The sequence below is a fragment of the Verticillium nonalfalfae genome (genome assembly GCF_003724135.2).
Source record: "Verticillium nonalfalfae strain VnAa140/NRRL 66861 chromosome Unknown scaffold_166, whole genome shotgun sequence".
Classification (NCBI taxonomy): Eukaryota; Fungi; Ascomycota; class Sordariomycetes; order Glomerellales; family Plectosphaerellaceae; genus Verticillium; species Verticillium nonalfalfae.
This window is the reverse complement of record NW_021167391.1, coordinates 36941-56159: the sequence shown is the minus strand read 5'-3', so window position 1 is coordinate 56159 and position 19219 is coordinate 36941. Positions and strand designations below refer to the sequence as shown.

The following is a 19219-nucleotide window of genomic DNA, read 5'->3' as shown; positions in this document are numbered from 1 at the left end:
CCCCTCTCCCCTTCTTACTTCGTCTTCTTCTTTCTTTCTTCTTCTTCCTCTTCTTCGAGCTAACGGCCCCAGGTCCACCAGGGCTACTTCGACATCATGTTTCCCACCGACTTTAACATCGTCGAGGCCATGTACCAGGTCATCACGGGCAAGCTCACGCGCGTCTCGTCTCACGGCGACTTTATGCGCCGCTGGGCCTACCTCGAGGACACGGAGACGCGCAGCGGCGAGAACCCCCTGCTGAGCTACTACCAGAACGCCAGCGTCATGGTGACCGTCTAGGGGCAGCAGCAGCAGCAGCAGCAGTCCTGGCCTTTTTTTTTTTTTTTTTTTGGAAGAATCATAGAACAAGAGTCAGAGGAGTGCTTCGAGTCAGGTAGATACCCGCGCCGTACGACCAGGGGCGTTGAAGACGATGTAAAATAAGAGATGAACCTCCGACAGCATCCATCACCGCGTAGAATATGTATCACCAGCCATTCATGCATCATGCATTGTCCAAGAGAAAAGAAAACACACACAAACATTCATCTTGCATTTTTGAGTTCGGAATGATACATGCCCCTTACTTCCTACTCATTTCATCCGCCGCCACACAGGGGGTATGACACCTGTGTCGACCGTCGACCTACAGCTTCAGCTTCTCCTCCAGCCACTTCGTCGCAGCCTTGACACCGTCGTCCGTGGCCTCGGGCTTCGTGCCCTGGCCCTGGCGCGTGGGCTCCTTGCCGCCCGACTTGCCACCGACGACGTCGCTGACGGTCGAAGCCCACGCCTCGGCGGTGACGCCCTTGGACGCGAGATGCTGCAAGAATTTGTGTCAGTTTTCATGCTCAAATGCCTAATCTTGGGGTCTGCAAGAAAAAAAGAAAAAAAGAAAAAAATACCGTGCCGACGTAGACACCGTGCACCACGGCGTTCTCCTCCTTGCCGCCGCCAAACAGGTACACGGAACGCTCCTTGTCCTTGGTCGAGTAGTGCTTGATCGTCTCGGTGAGCGCCTTCGTGTTGGCCGAGATGGGCAGCTGGCCGACGTAGGCCTTGGCGTCAGGGTTCGCGGTAAAGTACTTCTGGACAGTGTCCAGCGCCGTCTTGGCCTCGGCCTTTTGGCGCTTCTTCTGCTCGTCCGTGATGGCCTTGACCATCTTGTCCAGCTTCTTCTTGAGCTCGTCCTTGGTCAGCGTCGAGATGGTCGCCTTGCTGAGCGCCTGCTGCACCTCCTTGACCTCCTTCTCCTTCTCGGGGCTGTAGGGGAGGGCCTCGACAATGTCGAGCTGCCTGGACAGCTCGGTAGCCTCACGCTGGACCTGGTGCGCGGCATCGCCGGTGAAGGCGATGATACGGCGGATGCCCTTGGCGATACCGCTCTCTTCAACAATGACGAGGTCCTTGATGTGGCCCGTCTGCTCGACGTGGGTACCACCGCAGAACTCGACGCTGATGTTGCGCCACTCGGGCTTCTTGGGGTTCTCGAGAAGGTCCTTGACGGGCACGCCGACAGACACGACGCGGACCGGGTTGGGGTAGGTCTCGCCAAAGACGGCGCGAAGGGTCTCGATTTCGCGCGCCTTCTCCAGCTCGACATCCTCGGCGTAGACCTTCTGGTTCTTACGGATGTACTCGTTGGAGAGCTCCTCGATCTTCTTGAGTTCAGGGATCTCAACACCCTTCTTGTGTGAGAAATCGAAGCGAAGCTTGCCGTCGTCGACGAGGGAGCCCTTCTGGTTGACGTCTTCGCCCAGCACCTCGCGCAGGGCGTGGTTCAGAATGTGAGTGCCCGTGTGGTTGTTCCTGATGGGGGATCGGCGCAGCTCGTCGTACTCGCAGATAACCTCGTCTCCGGACGAAAGAGTGCCAGACTCGATGTAGCCGTGGTGAAGGATGTAGCCTCCGTAGCCCTGGACGTCAAGAACCTTAAACTCAACAGACTCGTCAATGACGAGACGGCCCGTGTCGGCGACCTGGCCACCGGCTTCGGCGTAAAAGTTGGTCTTGTCAAGAATCACGCTGATGGGGGTGTTCTCGGCGATATCTTTGGTAGACTTGACGAAACCCTTGCCGTCGAAAATCAGCTGAACCTTACCCTTGGAGTCGCCCTTGACATACTTGTCGGCGTCGTTGGTCCTCGCAACCTTGTGCTGCTGCTCCAGCTCAGCGATGCCGTGGACATCCAGCTTGGGGAACGTCTCGATCGCAGACTTGACGCTCTTGCTGGCCTCGCGGGCCTTCTCCTGAGCAGCCTTGACCTCTTCGTCATCGATCTGGAGGCCGCGCTCCTCAGCCATGAGTTGGGTGAGGTCCACGGGGAAACCATACTACAACGGTCAGTGAAATGTGGCTTTGGCTACTGCGGGACTGACATACCGTATCGTAGAGCTTCCAAACCTCAGCGCCAGACAGCTTCTTGAGGCCCTTCTTTTCCGCAGCGCCGGCAAACTTCTGGAACTGCGCCTCACCACGGTCGAGAGTCTTGGCAAAAGCCTCCTCTTCCTCGTCAAGGATCTGATTGCGTTAGTTGCCATTACCGCAATCGTCTCTATCATGTGACTCACCTCCTTGATGTCGTCCTGCTTCTTTACGAGCTCGGGGAACTGCTGGCCCATCTCATCGATCAGGGTGGGCAGGACGCGAGAGAAGAAGGTTCCGATCTCGGCGTTCAGGTACTTGCGGGCATAACGCGCACCTCTCCTGAGCACGCGGCGGACGACGTAACCTCGGCCCTCATTGTTAGGAACGGCACCATCAGCGATGGCGAAACCGAGCATTCGGATGTGATCCGCGCAGGCTCTGTAAACTCATTAGTATACTGAGGCAAACCATCGCGCTGCGATCTGAGAGCCATACCTGTAGGCGGTGTCGATGGTCTCCGGGTCCTCGGCGCCGTACTTGTCGGTGTAGGGCCTTGTGCCGGTAACCTCCTGAATCTTCTTGAAGTAAGGGCTCCAGATATCGGTGGCATAGTTGGAAGAGACATCCTGCAGAGCGGCAACGAGACGCTCGAAACCCATGCCGGTATCGACATGTTGGGCAGGGAGAGGGGTCAGGGACTGATCGGCTCTGCGGTCGTAGGCCATCCAGACGTTGTTCCAGAGCTGGCAGTTGGATTAGTGAAGCCCTTCAGCAGCGGTGGGTCCTGTCGTGGACAGGAATACGCACCTCAACAACCATGGGGTCGTCCTTGTTGACAAGGTGGGCGGCATCACGGCCGCCAATCTTGTCGTAGTGCAGCTCAGAGCAGGGACCGCATGGGCCGGTATCACCCATAGACCACCAGTTGTCTGCTTTTGAGCCGGGCAGGATGTGAGACTCTGGCACACCGACGGACTTCCACAGCTCCTTCGACTCCAGATCGGGCTCGAGTCCTTGTGCGGGGTCGCCCTCAAAGTATGTCACGTATAAGCGGTCCTTCTCGAGGCCCAGGGTCTCGGTCATGAACTCCCAGCTGTACTTGATGGCGTCCTTCTTGAAGTAGTCCTGCGGCTGTTAGCGCAGGGTTTGCAGGGTTCGACAAGGCGTAACATACACCAAATGACCAGTTTCCCAACATCTCGAAGAAAGAGCTGGCGCAAAAGTCAGTCGGAACTCAGGAAGGGGGTTGTGGTGCGAGCTGCGCGGTGTCTCACTGGTGGTAGCTGTCGTGGCCGACATCTATCCAAGTTAGCTTCATACCGACCCGTCGCAAGAAAATGGATGACCTACCCTCCAGATCACTGGCCTTGCCACCGGCACGAATAACTACACCATACAGTCAGCTCGCTTGCCCTGTTCGCGGCGGTTGGGCAAGACGACATGCCCTTCTGCGTATCGGTGGCGCGCTTCAGGCCGTACATGGGATCGGACTGGGCGATGGTGCCGAGGAAGATGGACTTGAACTGGTTCATGCCGGCATTGGTGAACAGCAGGGTCGGGTCGTTGTGGGGGACAACCGACGAGGAGGGGACGACGGTGTGGCCCCTCTCCTCGAAGAACTTGATGAAGGTCTCGCGGACCTTGGCCGCGGGCCACTTCTGCTCCTCGGCCATGGCGATGGTGGGGTAGTTGCTGGCGGCGCGGGTGCGGGAGGAGGAGGAGGAGGAGTGCAACTGGCGGATGTGGGAGGACAATTGCCTGGTCGCGATGCTGCGGTTCGTTCTGTGACAGTCGCCGGGGATTCGGGTATCGGACTGGGTGGCGGGACTTGTCGTGGTGAAGTTGACAGGACGACGATTGTCGTGGTGGTGGTGGGGTGAACGAGAGGGAGGGGGCTTTGGAGGGGTCGCGCCGGGGCACAGGCACAGGCGTGGGCTGGGGCCGGTAGCGTAGAAACTTCTACAAGGAGCGCGATGAGTCAAAGCTGGTACAAAAGCTGAGCTGCTGCTGCCGACACCGACGCAGGTGCTTGTGCAGTAGCGATTGCCGCGCCCGCGCCATCCCCAACCCCAACCCCAACCCCACACCGCCTTCATCTGCCAATCCTCGACAGGTACCACCTACAGCGCCTCTTTCAGCGGGCACTCTTTCTGAGTGCCTCTTTCTGAGTGCCTCTTTCAGCGAAGTCCTTATCGTCACAGGCCGCCTGTACCCTCGTGCGACCAACCGACCGACCGACAAGAACCGCTGTCTCGATTCGAATCGTGCCCACCGTATCGCTTCAATCAATCAATCAACGCGCGCGCACGCCTCGGTCGATTGCATCAAAAGAACCGCTTCGTTGTCCGTATCCCCTCTCGGTCGTCTTCTCGGATTGGTGTCTTTTGCTCGTCGCCCCCCCTCCTGGACAGGTTTCGTTCGCCGCGTCTTTGATTGTGCTGGTGTCGAAGGGAAGTGGGCAAGCCCCCTACCACCACGACTCTCTCTATCCCTCTCCGTCTGTCCCCTGAGGCACCAAAATGCTGCTGCACGGAGCGCAATCTCCCCCGCCAGCACCCGTTACCCACCACCAGCCCGACCTGGCCACGCGACCACGGCGCAAGAGGAAAGCCGAGACGCAAGACAACGAGCGCCTCTCGAAGCGATTAAGTCTTCTCAATCTAGGTATGGCATCCCTTTCTCCGAATGCACCACAGGCATCTGCTGACGTGTTTGCCCCTCCCCTCCCAAAGAACAAAATGGCCAGAAGCTCTACGTCCCCGTTGAAACACCCAATGCCCCAGCCCTCCCCGCCTCCGCCCTGACCCCAGCAGCGCGGGCGGCGGCGGCTGCGGCCTCGCCTGCCCATGACGACGACGACATGCACCTCGACGACACGAAGCACAAGGTCTACATCTACTCCCTCGACGACGAGCTGTCGTCCTCCGACTCGGACCCCGACGACGGCAGGCTCGTCTTCCTGCCCGACATTGAGCGCCACCTGCGCGCCGCCCGCCTCGTCGATCCCGGCGCCGCCCCGCTCGTCTCCGTGCCGCGCCCCATCCCGCCCGCCCCCGACGGCTCCCTCGCCGGCATGCAGGTCGTCCTCTACCAGGACCCGGCGTCGCTGACCGTGCCGAGCGAGAAGGACAGCGTGCGCAAGGCCATCATCGAGTCGCGCGCCCGCACCCGCGCCCGCCAGCGCCTCGAGCGGGACGGCTGCGGCGACGTCGTCGAGATGCCGCCGCGGCTCGACCCTCGCGTCGTGCAGGGCCTGATGGCGGCGCAAGGCACGGGGGTCGAGCCCATGGCGACGGGACAGGACGATGATGCGGACGCCATGGAGCTGGACTGAGCGTGGCGCAATGCCCATGGCGGGAAGCAGCAACGATATACCATGTACAAAAACAACTTTTTCACCACCACGAGAGCATGAAAAGAAACACGACGACGGCGCATGGGGGCACCAATGACGGCACACGGGGCGCCAATGACGGCACATGGGAGGCGTTTCTTGGTTTAGGGTTTCTTTCCTTTTTTTCCGTCCCAAGACTTTCTAGCTATGTAGCAGCAGTACGGCAGCGAAAATACACCACCTTTCAGCACATCGTTATATCACACACAGTCCTTCCAGGGAAAGGGAAACAGAAAGACAAAACAATAAGCAACGCTTGCGACAGGGAATGACTTGAGTGCAGCTTGACCCGAAATCCCCACCCTTCATCTTCATCATGTCATCCCGTCAACCTGATCTCAACCCCGCCCATCTCTTCACGCCTGCGGCCTATCGAGAAACGGATTCGTGTTCCCCGTGGTATTCGTCGCGACGCCCGTCTGCTGCTGAGGTGGAGGCGGCCCAGCCGGCGGCGCATAGCTCTCACGCCCATATGTCTGCGACGGGTCGACCTTGCTCCCGCCCTCGGGCGGGACATACATGGGCGGCCTCGCCGAGGAGGGGTCATACATGGGCGGCGGGGGCGGCATGTTCTGCATGCCGTAGCCGCCGTGGCCCTGGCCCTGCGCGTAGGCTTCGCCGTAGCCGGGGCGGTAGGTGGCGTAGTAGGCCGGCTGCTGGTGGGGGCGTCCGTAGCGGGGGTCGACCTGGGCGAGGACGGCGCGGCGGACCATCCAGCGGTGGTAGGCGAGGGGCAGGAGGCCCTTCTTGAGGCGACGCTTGGCGTGGAGGTAGCCGCCGATGAGGTAGCCCATGAGGAGGAGGAAGAAGGCGAGGAAGAGGGACCATTTTACGATGCGGCCCTCCTGTAGACGTGGTTAGCGGGAACTGGCGAAGGCATGCAAGGAGGCATGCAAGGAGGCATGCAAGGAGGCATGAAAGGAGGCATGCAAGGAGGTATGAAAGGCAGGCATGGAGTTACTCGACGTACTCGGCTGTACCACCAGTGGTAGTAGTCGTCGTCGTCGTCTCTGTCAAAGCTGGGCGGTAGGTCTTCGTTGACGGTCTGCCGGGCCTGCAGGGCTGCTGCTGCTGCTGCTGCGAAGAGATGCATCTTCGCCAGGGCTCGTGACGATGTGTCGGTGGACCGGGTGCGAATCACACGAGCTGTTCTCCGTTGGCGAACGCGGCTGCTGAGAAGAGCGTGGCGCTGTCGACCAGCGTCGTCGAGCTGCGTATAGGGGGCGCACTGGCAGCCCGGTTTGTGGCTGAATCGGGGCGTGCGGAGGAATCTGAGGTCTGGAAGGTATGGGACCGATAGAGGATGGGCGTATAGCAGTGGGTGTAAAGGGTTGTTTAAAGCATCGATGTTTCGGAGGTGGAAGGCGAGAGGTGGAAGGCGAGAGGCAGCCCACGGGCAAAGGGTTCTCGATGGGAAAGGGAAGGCAAAGTCCAAGGTGTGAGAGTTTGGGGGGGCAAGAAAGGCCAGCCTTGGTCGTTGGATGGTCAAGCGCGCGTGTTTGGGGGGTCGCTGCTACAGCTCGTCAGTGGCTTCCAAAAGGCTTGCGTGGCGGGGTGAGGAATGCCGTGACAGGGTTGCGGCAGGACGTGTTTCATTTGCTGGGGGCCCAGCGATCCGAGGCGCCGCGAAGGCTGTTAGAAGACCGTCCTCATCCGATTCGGTCGCGCTCGGCCACGACTCCGTGGCCAGGCAACGTCTACTTGGCGCTTGGCCCTCTCTGCAACCCGTCCATCTCGTCTTTCATCAGCCATCGAGTCAACCACTACGGCGAGGCGGCAGCCCAACTTGGCAATCCATAATCCTTGTGCATTGTCAATACTCAGGCTGCCTTGTACAGGGATTTGATTGTCTACAGCGTCACCAAGCGTCAAGCCAAACAAAAACGCCTAAAGCCGTCCCGTTCCGCCTGCCGCATCGTCCAGGGTTGCCCAAGTGTTCCTCACAAAACTGCGGCAGATCATCATGCCGTGTTGTTCATACATCCTTGTGCCCACATCATCCGTCCTTTTGGCACCGAGTCGACCGAGACCACCCGAATATATTGGGAGAAAGAGAGAAGAGGAGAGAAGGGGGAAAGGGGACAAAATGTTCTGATTAGAAGAAGTGAAACCCTCCGCAAACGCGTCCCACGATGCATCGCTTTGCCATGCAGTACGGAATTCAAAAAGGGTTGACATGCAGCAACCCACATCAAGTTGTGCCGCCGAAGCTTTTCATCAATCGGAATGACCACGCTAAACGCCGTCTCTGTTGATGAAAAGAAGAAAGAATGAGATTTGGTATCATGGAACCAGAAAATACGCCAGGAGCAGCAAATGAGGATATGATGTTTCCCAAACGCGGCGTTAGATGGCTCGAAAAAAAAAGATGAAGAATGATCACATGTCCACTTAGGACTCGACCTTGGGGCGTTTTGCGTCCCCGCCCGTGTCTGCGCTTTCGCCGCTGCCGATTTCAGGCGTTTTGCGCTTTGCGATCGGCGGGTTGTCCTCTCGCAGGAAACTGGGGCCCTGTCCCACCACGGGAGTCGCAAAGTTTAGCGGACTCGGCAACGTGTTGCTGTCGTTGCCGCCGCGCTGATACCAGTACGTGTCGAAGCTGCTTGGGCTGGGCAAGAACTCGTTGTTGAGGAACCGGGACGGGAGGGCGGAGACCGGTGTGTCAATGTTCATGTTGTTGTTTTGCTGCGGCGCCGGTCGCGCGAACGGATTCGGCGGGCCTGTTGCACCCGCGGAGAGCAAGGCCGATGCAGAAGGGGAGGGCGGTGGAAGGACCATGTTGTTGGAGGCCTGGCCTTCCGGCCGCCGGGCCGCTTGTGTTGCGGCAGGATCAGCTTGCGTCCGTGGCGACTGCGTCTCGGAAGCACCAGTGGCAGTCTGTTGCTCGTCAGACGGTTCGTCGGGGATTTCGACTCGAAGGCGAGGCCGCGCCCCTCCACCGCCGCCAAGGCTGCCAAGCTTCATGCTGTTGGATCGCGATGGAGGCGTAAAAGTGGTTTCGGGAATAGCCGCAATGGACACATTGCGTCCCTTGCCCGGTCCTTGGGCGTCGGATTGATGAGGGAGCGGAGGCGAGCTGGTGTGGCCGTTTGTCCTCGAAACCGCGCCAACGTCTACCGACTGAGACCGGTTGACACTTTCGATCTTGACGCCGGCGTCCGACTTGGAGGCCGACGAATCCGCTGCAGCGAAAGAAGCAAGATGCTGTGACAGGATAGACCGGTTTTCGTCAATCGGAGTGAAGATGCTGTGTTGCTTGCGCTGCGGCATCTTTTTGATGGCGTAGTCTGTGTTCAGCAGCGGAGCGCGCGGCTTGTCCCTGGATTCTTGCTTTACAGGCTCCGTCGGTGCGAGCATGGCGCCTTCTTGATGATGCTGCGGTTCAAGTTGCTGTGGTTGCGGCGGGGGTGGTGACACGTGAATAGACTGCTGGTGCTGCTGTGGCAGCTGCTGCGCGTGTGGCTGCGGAGGTGAAGGCGAGATCCGTGAGACTTGAGGGCCCTGCGGGTTCTGCGGGTACGCTGGCGGCATCGAGGCTCGCCGCTGGTCCTCTAGGTATTGTATGTGTTGTTGCTGTTGCTGTTGCTGCTGTTGCTGTTGCTGCTGATGCTGCTGATGCTGTTGATGCTGCTGATGTGGCTGCGGCTGGTGGTTTGGGGGATAGGCCGGGTACTGAGGACCTTGCTGAGGCATGCCGTGCTGCTGCATGTTCTGTTGGTTCTGCGGAGTGTAGATGGCGGGATTGGGCATAAAGGCATAGCCGTTGACAGGCTGTTGCTGAGGGAGAGGAGGTGGTTGCTGCTGCTGTCCTATCCGGCGAATGTCTTGTCTGGAGGCAGGGCGAGATCCCATCTGGGGTTGGGGTGTGTGGCTGCGAGGTCCGGGCTGACCAGGGTGTTGCTGAAAGTGCATGCCGTTGATGGGCGGTGAGGCTGATGGCTCGTGATGCCTCATGTGGGGGAAGCCCGGCTGGCCTTGGAAGTGCGGCGGTAGCATCTGGGGCTCCATGGACTCGCGGATCGGCGGGGTGCCGTTGTCGTCTTCCTCTTCCTCCTCGTCGTTGCCGCCGTTGAAGTCTGAAGGACCCTTGTGCTCGGTTGGTCCACCATGCTGCGGAGCTGTCAGTGAAGTGGTCTCGGACATTGATCGTCGGGAGAAAACTCACATATGTGTAACGGGTGATCATCTCGCGCATGTCAGTCGACGAGTACTCGTACAGCTTCTTGTTGTTGCCGAAGATGAAGACAGCAACGTCAACGGAGCAAAGAACGGAAAGCTCGTGCGCCTTCTTGAACAGGCCACCCTTTCGCTTCAGAAAGGTGCTATCTCGCGCGCGCGCACAGTCAGCTATCGAGGGTCGTCGCATGGCGATTTCTTTTTCCGGGGAGGGGACATACACAGAGCGGTTGCGGTCATCCTTGATGGCCTTGATCTCAATCTTCCTTCGACCCATGTCGCCGGTGCGTCGTGTCGATAACGCGACGATGTGGTGGGGTGTGAAGGATGGAAGAGGGGCGAAGGAGCTGCTGGCTGGTGGCTAGCAGGTGGTGCGCGGCGCGGCTGGCACAGGATCAATTGAAATCGTCGCAAGATTTCTTCGAGGCTCGCGGGGACGACTGGGGCTGCCAAGTTTTGCGCCAGGATCGACAGCGGCGGCGGCGAGGTCGTTGAAAGCTTCGACGCGCTAGTGACGGGCAAACGAGGTCGAGCTGGTGTCTGGGCAGGGTGAAAAACGAAGGATCGGTCGCGAAAGCGCAACTGGCTGGCCGAGGTCAGGTCGACGGGCGAGGATCCGTGATCGAGGGCTGTCGCGACAACGGGAAGCAATCGTCAGCAGAAGGTCCGGCCAGGCAGGGTATCTTAAGCAAAGCGGACAGGAAGGCGGCAAGGGCATCAAACATACGTCGATCTCGACAGCGGACATGGGACAAGCTCTCGGTGGACTTGGTGTTCTGTCTTGCAGCAGTCGATGGGGCTGAAGGTGATGCTAATAATAGACGTGAAGGTTGTTGGAAGCATCAGGCAGAGAGAAAGATGGAAGGGAAGAAGAAGGGCGGGTGCGGCGGACAGTGGGCAGTGGGCAGCGGGACAGCGGGGGTGGAATGGGTGAAGGGTGCGGCCCAGGTGCAAGGTGCAAGGTGCTGCGCGAATGAAACGGGCGTGGCCGGGGTGGGGATTGCCAACTGCGAACAGCTGCCATTATCCGTCTCGTGCGCACTGTGACTTGACGCCTCTTCGTGAGACAGGCATACCGTGCCCGTCGTCACCGTCGACACGCCAGCACTGTAGCTTGGTCTCAGTGTCCCGCAGGCTAACCCCGCCTCGGAAAGGTGCCAGAAGTCTCTTGTCTCTGAGCTTCTCGTGGTGAGACACCTACAGCGCGACCACCCAGACTGTCGGGGTCCCTGGGCGGGTGCCAGCGGTGGTGCCAGCGGTGGTGCCAGCGGTGGTGCCCCAGGTGCCCCAGGTGCCCTGGGCTTGGGGCCCCTAGAACCCTAGAACCCCGGGGTTCCTGGGTGCGGAGCTCCCTGCCTCCTGTCACGCACGTCAAGCGCGCATGCCCTCCCGTCCTCGCCGGCCGCTTGACGTGCTGATCGCGGGCTTCAGGTCACCATCAGATACCTACACACTGACCTCCATCTCCACGACGTGCGCGAATAGCAAACAGGCCAAAGCTCGACCTGCCATGTGCTATTTACAATCGCCAGCAGCAGCGCTCCGACAGTACCAGCAGGCTCCGACAGTGACAAGGACAGTCTATTCGCCATGTCGAACGCACAGGCAAGCAAGCAGGCAGGCTCCCAGAGTGTGAGCAGCCAACGATGACCTCCTCAAACACCAGACACCAGACAACAGCACTATCACGACACCCCCATCGCCATCGCCGGGGTACAGGTTGAGATGTGCCACCGTGCTCACTCCCTCACCCATGCCTTGTCTGCCCTGCGCTGCCCTGTCCTGTACCTGCACAACATCAGGCACGTCGTGGACGACCGCAGCGACAGCCTTGGACGACCGCAGTAGCCATCCTCTTCATCGGTCTCGTCTGAACACAATCCAATTGTCCGTCGATCCGTCATCGTTGGTGTCACCTCTCATTGGGCTCACTCTCTCACATCAGCCTTCCATCTCTGCTTCCATGCCTCTCTCATTGGGTGTCTACATCGGAACCGGAGCCGGCACAGGTTCAGCATGCAGGCACACACGGCTTGACTGCTCGGCTGTGTCCCACGGGTCGTTCTCATCCTTTCCCGGCAATCTTCCAGATCGTAAGGCTGACGGTACTGAGGGTGTCATGGCTACGACGTGTGACTGGTCCGGGTAGAGACGCAGACATGACGGTCAGCCTGCCATCGGGCGGCAACGAGGATTGATACGAAGCATACCAAGACTGTCCAGGGGGGGAGACAGAGAGAAAGAAGGCAGGAAGAAAAGGTATGACGAGGTCCCAGCATGGGTTCACTGATGATGGAACCAGGCAACAGCGCGAACACTCAGTGATCGGTGATACAATGTTGACGACAGAACTTGATGCCATTCTTGTCAGCCTGCATGTGACACACTGGTGGGAAGGCTTCAACTGCCCACCCAAACAGAAGACGCAGCTTGCATCTACCAGCCCACAACCCTTGCTACGAGGTGTGTGTCCTGGCGGAAAGGACCGATTTGCCCGCACCCCCAGAAACTACAATCTTCACTTCAGTCTCATGTCGTCTCCCCCCCACACCAAAAGGCGACGACGTCCCATACTTTCACACCGAAGACGCAACAAGACAGCGTTTTAAGCGCCGCGGCAACGACGCTAAAAGCGTCTGCCGTGGGGCAGTGCCCGGGACAAGCACGACCAACATCAACCATCAGACACCGTGCCTGCAGCTTGATGATGAACCAGATCATCCCCACCACCACCACCACCAGCTTGCCCTGGTAGGAGAGCCTCCCCTCGCTCCCGCGCCTGTCGACCGGTCAGAACCATGTCGTTCCTCCGTTGCATACGAGCTCGTCATTGGTGCAGAGAACCCCCCCGGTTGAACGAGAGAGATTCACAGATGCGCTGCGTCGTCCGCTGGGCCCGCCCGGCCGCCCGCTAGGTCTCTGTCAGGTCCGTCCGTTCCCTTCCCTTCCCTACCCCCCCGGCACTTGTGAGCCAAAAATAGTTCTAAAAATACATCCCGTCGCATCCACACCAAGAAGCAAGCAAACTGCACTCCCCGCCCACGCGACGTTTCCCGCATCGCACCAATTAGCCTTTTGCCTCGGGCCCCTCTCGCGTGGGTAAAAGATCCAAGCGAAGCCAAGCGACCTGCCCGATTGACACCAACAGGGCCACCACTGCAACTGCAACTGCAACTGTAACCTCGACTGCTGGATAAGATCACGGTGCCTCAGGCTGAAGACGCGCCGCGTGGCGCGCAGCAGGACCTTCATCTCATCGCTGCTTATGATCGTTCGAGAAGAAGCGCGGCATCTCAACTTTGATCCAGAACCAATAGGCCTAGGATACCCTCCCCTCCCACCAGGAACCAAACCAGCCCGTCGAAACTCGTCATTTTGACAAGAACACATCGAATCGCTGCTGACAGGCGTCTGATCAAGACTTGATAGGGTCACTGACAGCCGCCCAGACCAGTTCGCGCGAAACTCCCACTCCACTCGCTCCCCTTCGACAACCCTGGCTTGCCTCGCCCCTTGCGTCTAAGATAAGGTAGCTAGAGGACCCTGACCTGCCCCCCCGCCCCATGTTCGCCGTTCCTCTTTCATTCCAGTGAGTCCCTTCAATCCCCACTGCCCCGTCTCCTCCCGCGACGTCTGACCTCCAAACATGGTCCCGCACCCCTTTGCCTGCTTGTTTACTTCTAATCCTATCGTTGCAACTTCATCAGACGTCAGCGCTCAGTCGCATGGTGGGGCGAGGCGTGTAGATATATGCCTTCTTTTCTTCTCTTCCTCTCTGCTGCTGCAAATTATGAACAAGCCCATGATGCCAATCGGCGCAAGGCGCGGTATGCTAAACATAAACAAACTCCCCGTCCAGCCAAGGTGGGGTGAGAAGCGTTGAGGCCGTATCAAGGACAACCATCCAGTTGCCTGCTCCCCTTCGCCTCCCCCCTTTTTTTTTTGGCCCCGAAACGCCATTGCACGCTCGCTCACTCGGTGTCGCCCCAGCCAGGCTCTGATCAAGGGCCTTTCTTTCTTCAGCTGAGGACCGAACTGCCCCCTCCCCGTTCTCGCAATGCTGCTGCTGGTCCTAATCCCGCTGAACCCGATTCCAGTATGCTCAGCAACCTGTCCATTTCCTTCGTATCTTTACAATATGTGTACCAGCCAAATGTCGTCGTTCATTCGCCGCTCAGGGCGAGCCGGCGTTCGTCGCCGGTCCAGTGAAAGCCCCGAAGCCACCGTGCTCTGCCATGCTGTTCTCGGGCTTCATCGTACCATTAAGCATGGGGCACAACCTTGAAAAGTATGACTGTTAGCATTCGTCCTTTCTTTAGTGGCACGGCCATGTCATCTGAAATGGTGAATGTAAAACAACATGTCAGTCTCCGAAGCCCGCTGGGGCTGAGACGAGGCCGCGTCAGATAGAATGAATCTGATCACCCGAGCGGGTTGACAGGCCCTCATCTGTTGGTCCTTGCTGTATGCTTAATGCTTGTTTCTGTGTTTGTGCCTCTTGTTCGACGCAGCCTCCACCGGGCGCTCCGATGGGCGTTGGCGTTTGGGCTGCCGGTCGAGAGTCATGGTGTTCTTGAACCCGCCCACTTTTGACGGTGGCATTGGATTCGTCCGAGCCAAGCCCGGGGTAGGCGGGGCAGGTTTTGCCGGCCTCTGCGATGCGAGCTTGAGCCTCGCAGTGGCCGCGGCGACCGCCTGTTTCGCTTCTTCCAGACGTTTCGCGTTGGCCGCCGCTCGAGTGGCTACGGTTTGTCTTTTCATCTTGTCGAGGGAGCGCTGCAGGACCTTGCATGGAAACTTGAAGGGCTTCGTGTTCCAGGGAGGAGGCAGCTGTTCACGCGCAGAGGGCTTGCGCGACCTGTTTTTCACGGAACGAAACTCGACAACGGGGTCGGCCCTTGGCCATGGGGTAAGGGGGCGAGGGGTAGGGGGAGGGGAGGGGACATGGTGGGTAAAAGAAGAGGGGTTCGTACTTCTTGTTGGTCTTGATGTGGCCGACCTGGCCACAGTTGTTGCACTTTCGGCTCGTTCCTGTCGCGACCTTGTCGGGCTCGGGGGATCCACCGTCCCCGCCGTTGCCCGACTTGGGGTGGTGAATGCCCTTTTGTGACTCTCTAGCCTTTCTTCGGGCCTTGTTACGGTTGAGCCTCTCCAGCTCCTTGTTGATTCTACGAGGTGGTTAACCAATTGATCAGCATCTACAGAAGGATAATGCGTACTCAGCCAACGTGCGGCGGTCTTCCACATGGTGTCCGGTTGGGTGTCCTTCGTAGATGCTAAAAAAGCGGCAATGTCAGCTGGCATGGCCCAGAGAGGAAACTCGAGACCCGAGAATGGGTCCATGGGAAAGGGGGTAGCGGGGAGTCGTCTGGTTGCTGCGTACTTCAACTCATCGAGTTCCTTTTCTCTCCTGCGCTTGATGTACCGATCGATGATGACAGGGTCGTCAAGAATCACAACACGCTGCTCAATGGTGCCGTCTTCACCCTTGACGTCCCGGGTGATCTTGAGGCGCTTGTGGTGGGTGCGGCTGTTGGACGTCAATCCGGTAATTTGACTGGCCCCCTCATCCACATGCGCAGGCGTTTGCGACACGTGCGTGTTGAAGCGATCGTCCTCATCGGCCGGAGGGGGGACAACGAGGCTATCGTCCTTCTCGGAACCATCGCCGAGGCTGGCCTTCTGCTTCTCCCAAATTTCATGGATGCCCTTCTTGTACATGACCTCCTGCTCCTTGACATTGTAGGCATGCCCGTTGTAAGCTTTGCGCATGGCATCCGGGTGTGCTGCCATGGCGTCAGCCGCCGTTGTGTGCGATCCACCTTTCTGAACCGTCTCAATGTAGCCGCCCTTCATCGACGTTCGTATGAAGCTGAAACCAAGGCCATGGCCAGTAGGGTCACCCTCTCCGTGCAGCTTAAGCATCGCCTTGCCGGCACAAGCATCTATGAAAGCCTTGCTTGTCTTCCAAGGGGCCATCTTATCGGCCAACTTGTCTTCATTCTTGTCGGCAGCCTTCTTTCCACCCTTGGCAGTACGATCATCGTCCTCCTCTTCAACGTCATCATTGTCTTCGTCGAGATTGACGTTGTTGGGGTCGAATCCGGCGTCTTCCAGAATCTGCATGCCCAGCTGCATGCCATCAATAAGACATACGTCCTCGGGCTTGACCATTGCACGAATACCGGCCTCGTCCATGAGCGTCTCGCCAGGCTTCAGCTTCCACTGTCCTTTGTCCATCTTGGCATAAACGAGGAATTCCTTCAACTTTTGTCGGTTCTGAGCGTCCGTCGATTCAGCAATGTGTTTTGTGATATCCGCTAGGTTGACCACACTGTGGGGGCTGCGTCTCATCATGCGGTACGACATCATCTTGATCCTGTTCTTTGAAGCGTTCGTGACCTTCCTGCTGTGGGGGCCGGGGACTTCTACCGATGGGAATGTTTGACCGACGACGTAGAGATGGTCAATGTTGTGAATATACCACTTTGAGCCTTCCACGCCAGTCGAGCTGCGAACACAGAGAAAATCGGTGGACCGTGGCTGGTGTTTAAAGATTGGCGCCCGATACATTTGATTGTGCAACGTGGGCATGGTCTGGCCAGCCTTGACCTCACCAAAGATGGCAAACGGCGACCTATCCTCCGGATGCAGTACGTGAGATTCGCCAACATCCATCTTTGGGGGCACTTCTTCTTCGTCCACTTGTCGTTTGCGGTAGTAGTTGATCACACGGTTGCCCATGCCAAAATTAGAGAGGACGGGCGGGGTTCTCTCACAGTATTCGAACAGGACAGCCGTGCAGTTGTCGGTGATACCCAAGTCCTTGGTGGATTGAAAAACCTCGTGGGCCTTACCCTTCTTAGTTTTCCGTTTGTGGTATGTAAGCTTGTCGAACTTAATTGTCTGCCTCTCATGTTTGTTGAAACGGAAGTTAGGTCGGTGATAGCCGTGGCCGCGAATGTCCAGCTTGACCTTGTAGTACGGCCAGGCTAGTCTCAGGGCAGGCATACTGTGCTCGACACCGAGGTTGCCCAGCGTCGCTCTGACCTTGTGCTTGTGGTTCTCCTTGAGGGCTTCGTATGCTTCGTCATTTGACAAGTTGAAGCGCTGGAAGATGTCAGGCTTCGAGTGCCCACTCGCCATACGAATGAGCGTCTTCTCGGTGCGCTGGCGCTTGGGACCTCGCTGAGACTCCGTTTCTTCAAGCAGCAGATAAGGATCGTTCATGTCGAGGACGACTCGTTTCGCGCCACGCTTCGTCATCTCTTGGAACAAGTCAAACGATGGCGCCGTGAAACGGGAGATGTCGGGCAAGCCAGCCGGAAGGGGAATCCGGACTTTCTTGCGAGGCTGTACAGCGTTGTCATCCTTCAAGAATAGTGCATCCCAATCGTCGTCCGACTGGTCATCGTCGACTGCAGCCCTCTTGTGACCTGTGACGTTCTCGGCTTCAGTCTGCGCAGCGACCTTGGTCTCGAACTCCTTTTCAGTATGGTCGATGTGCACCGCCCAGTCATCGCAAACCATGTCGATGTCCTGGAGGGTGAAGCCGCCGACAGTCTCCGAATCGGACTCGAAATCGATTTCCACGTCCTCCTTGCCATCCTCGTCTTCAGGATCCGGCACTGAACAGTCCACCAGATTTGATAGCTCAGCTGCGATCAGCCTCTGTTTTCGTGTAGCGGCGGCAGGCCCTGGCACCCTGAAGGCCTTCTCTTGGTCTGTCGCGAGTTCAAGCGTAAGCTTGCTGGTGATCAGAGTCTTGGGTTTCTTGGTCGGCTTCTTCTCTTTTCGGTAGGCCCTCTTGGGGGGGAGTAGCTCGTTCCACCGCAACGTGATACCGGTCTCGAACGCAGGCCATGTTTGTTTCACAAGCTCGCCAGAATCGCCGGGAGGAGGTGGGATGTCGGGATCCTGGTTTGTCGCAAGCGAGGAAGGGTCGGTGTTGAAGTTGAGGTCACGATATGACTCGGGGTCCTCGGGGTCATGGATATGTGGTCGCGGTGATGTGGCGTCGGCAGCAGGCTCGATGGGTGATGAAGGGCCATCGCCAAAAAGATCATCAGTGTCATTGCTCGTTCCTCCATCATCTGTCAGACCGGGCACGGATAGCGACGTTGCGCCCGTCGCTTCCTCCTCCTCCGGAAGGTCATCGTCACTGATATCTTCGTAGTCTTCGGCATTATCAGCCTTGTCGGTCTGGTCGAAGGGAGTGTCGTCGTTGAAGTTGATGCCGATGCCCTGCCCCTCCTCAGCCTTGGCAAGCAGGTTCTGGATGTTCTCGTCATCAGCAGCTCGCTGAGCTTTCCAGTCGACGTCGGATTCGGGCTCCTTCTTGGAGTCAGCAGCGTCGGCAGGGGCTGCATCGGGCACGATGATGTCCATCTCGTCGCCGTTGACGGGCGTAACGTCCTCGCTTGCAGACATCGCGTCGTTGCCTCAAGCACCTCCGAGGTGGCCCGCGAATGTCGAAGTGCAAGAGACCATGCCTCTCCGGTTGATCAAGGCGTCTCTGCAGCACGCGAAAACGATGGCGCGTTGGGCGATGCGGCTGGACAGCGTTTCAACCGATGGGCGACGAAAGCCAGGGTAGGTAGGTTGGAGAGTTCACGTTGAGGCTCCGAATTTCGTATGACTGGAGCGCGGTCGCTGCATGCGTGCCTCAGGCAGAAGGCGTTAGTGGCTTGCTGAGGGGTGGGTACGCGCCAGGGCGATAATCTGGGGGTGGGGCAGGATTGTTCCTGGCCGCGTCTCGACGTTTCTCTACCTTTGTAGCTGTTGAAGTGAAGATGGTCTGGGATGATTCAGATATTGCCCCATAGTATGTTACACCCGCCTTCCTGCTTGGGTTTTCTGTCTCAAGTGTAGAATTGTACAAATTTGTAGAGACACGTTCGTAATGGACGAGGTTGGCCTTGGTAAGGTGCAAGTAGGTGGCCTCGTGACGAAGGAAAGGTGTACTTGATTGACGGCCCGATTTCTAGGGTAGTAAGTCTCCAAGAGCACAGTACCCTCGTCGCGTGGTGTACAGAAGAAAGGATGAGGCAGTTGCCCAACTCGGATATGTCAGAACATGCTTTACTGTTCCAAGGTGTAGCTGAAGCCTTGGCTCGGGAGTACACGCCGTACGATTCCCACCCAGCGAATTTAAATGTATAAATCAATAAAATGTACGCAGACCATTGATGCAGCAACTTCAGTCGACAAATCAACCCCACAAGCACAGACTGCTGCAGGATACCACTGACGCGATTGCAAGAACAGTCACCTCGGCACTGCAACGCCAATTTTATGAAT

The 19219-nt window shown here is 58.1% G+C and overlaps 6 protein-coding genes across 6 annotated transcripts; 2 read left to right on the top strand and 4 right to left on the bottom strand.

The window, feature by feature from the left end:
- Positions 1–72: 72 nt before the first annotated feature.
- Positions 73–282, top strand: D7B24_002638 (uncharacterized protein; the record flags this gene model as incomplete). The annotated part of the gene is made up of 1 exon (XM_028636840.1): positions 73–282. A coding segment is annotated over one exon (210 nt), but the record flags the coding sequence as incomplete, so codon positions are not given.
- A 346-nt stretch (positions 283–628) lies between these two features.
- Positions 629–4022, bottom strand: D7B24_002637 (uncharacterized protein; the record flags this gene model as incomplete). The annotated part of the gene is made up of 10 exons (XM_028636839.1): positions 629–805; positions 888–2315; positions 2365–2502; positions 2553–2787; positions 2845–3092; positions 3157–3480; positions 3524–3560; positions 3624–3648; positions 3700–3735; positions 3794–4022. 10 exons carry the CDS (start codon positions 4020–4022, stop codon positions 629–631), a joined length of 2877 nt encoding a protein of 958 aa, XP_028491098.1.
- An 846-nt stretch (positions 4023–4868) lies between these two features.
- Positions 4869–5683, top strand: D7B24_002636 (uncharacterized protein; the record flags this gene model as incomplete). The annotated part of the gene is made up of 2 exons (XM_028636838.1): positions 4869–5013; positions 5082–5683. 2 exons carry the CDS (start codon positions 4869–4871, stop codon positions 5681–5683), a joined length of 747 nt encoding a protein of 248 aa, XP_028491097.1.
- A 416-nt stretch (positions 5684–6099) lies between these two features.
- Positions 6100–6836, bottom strand: D7B24_002635 (uncharacterized protein; the record flags this gene model as incomplete). The annotated part of the gene is made up of 2 exons (XM_028636837.1): positions 6100–6588; positions 6714–6836. The coding sequence occupies 2 exons, from the start codon at positions 6834–6836 to the stop codon at positions 6100–6102; spliced, it is 612 nt and encodes a 203-aa protein (XP_028491096.1).
- A 1298-nt stretch (positions 6837–8134) lies between these two features.
- D7B24_002634 (uncharacterized protein) lies at positions 8135–10196 on the bottom strand (the record flags this gene model as incomplete). The annotated part of the gene is made up of 3 exons (XM_028636836.1): positions 8135–9853; positions 9909–10065; positions 10141–10196. The coding sequence occupies 3 exons, from the start codon at positions 10194–10196 to the stop codon at positions 8135–8137; spliced, it is 1932 nt and encodes a 643-aa protein (XP_028491095.1).
- Positions 10197–14389: 4193 nt separating this feature from the next.
- Positions 14390–18349, bottom strand: D7B24_002633 (uncharacterized protein; the record flags this gene model as incomplete). The annotated part of the gene is made up of 4 exons (XM_028636835.1): positions 14390–14816; positions 14893–15087; positions 15139–15195; positions 15303–18349. 4 exons carry the CDS (start codon positions 18347–18349, stop codon positions 14390–14392), a joined length of 3726 nt encoding a protein of 1241 aa, XP_028491094.1.
- Between the last annotated feature and the right edge of the window lie 870 nt (positions 18350–19219).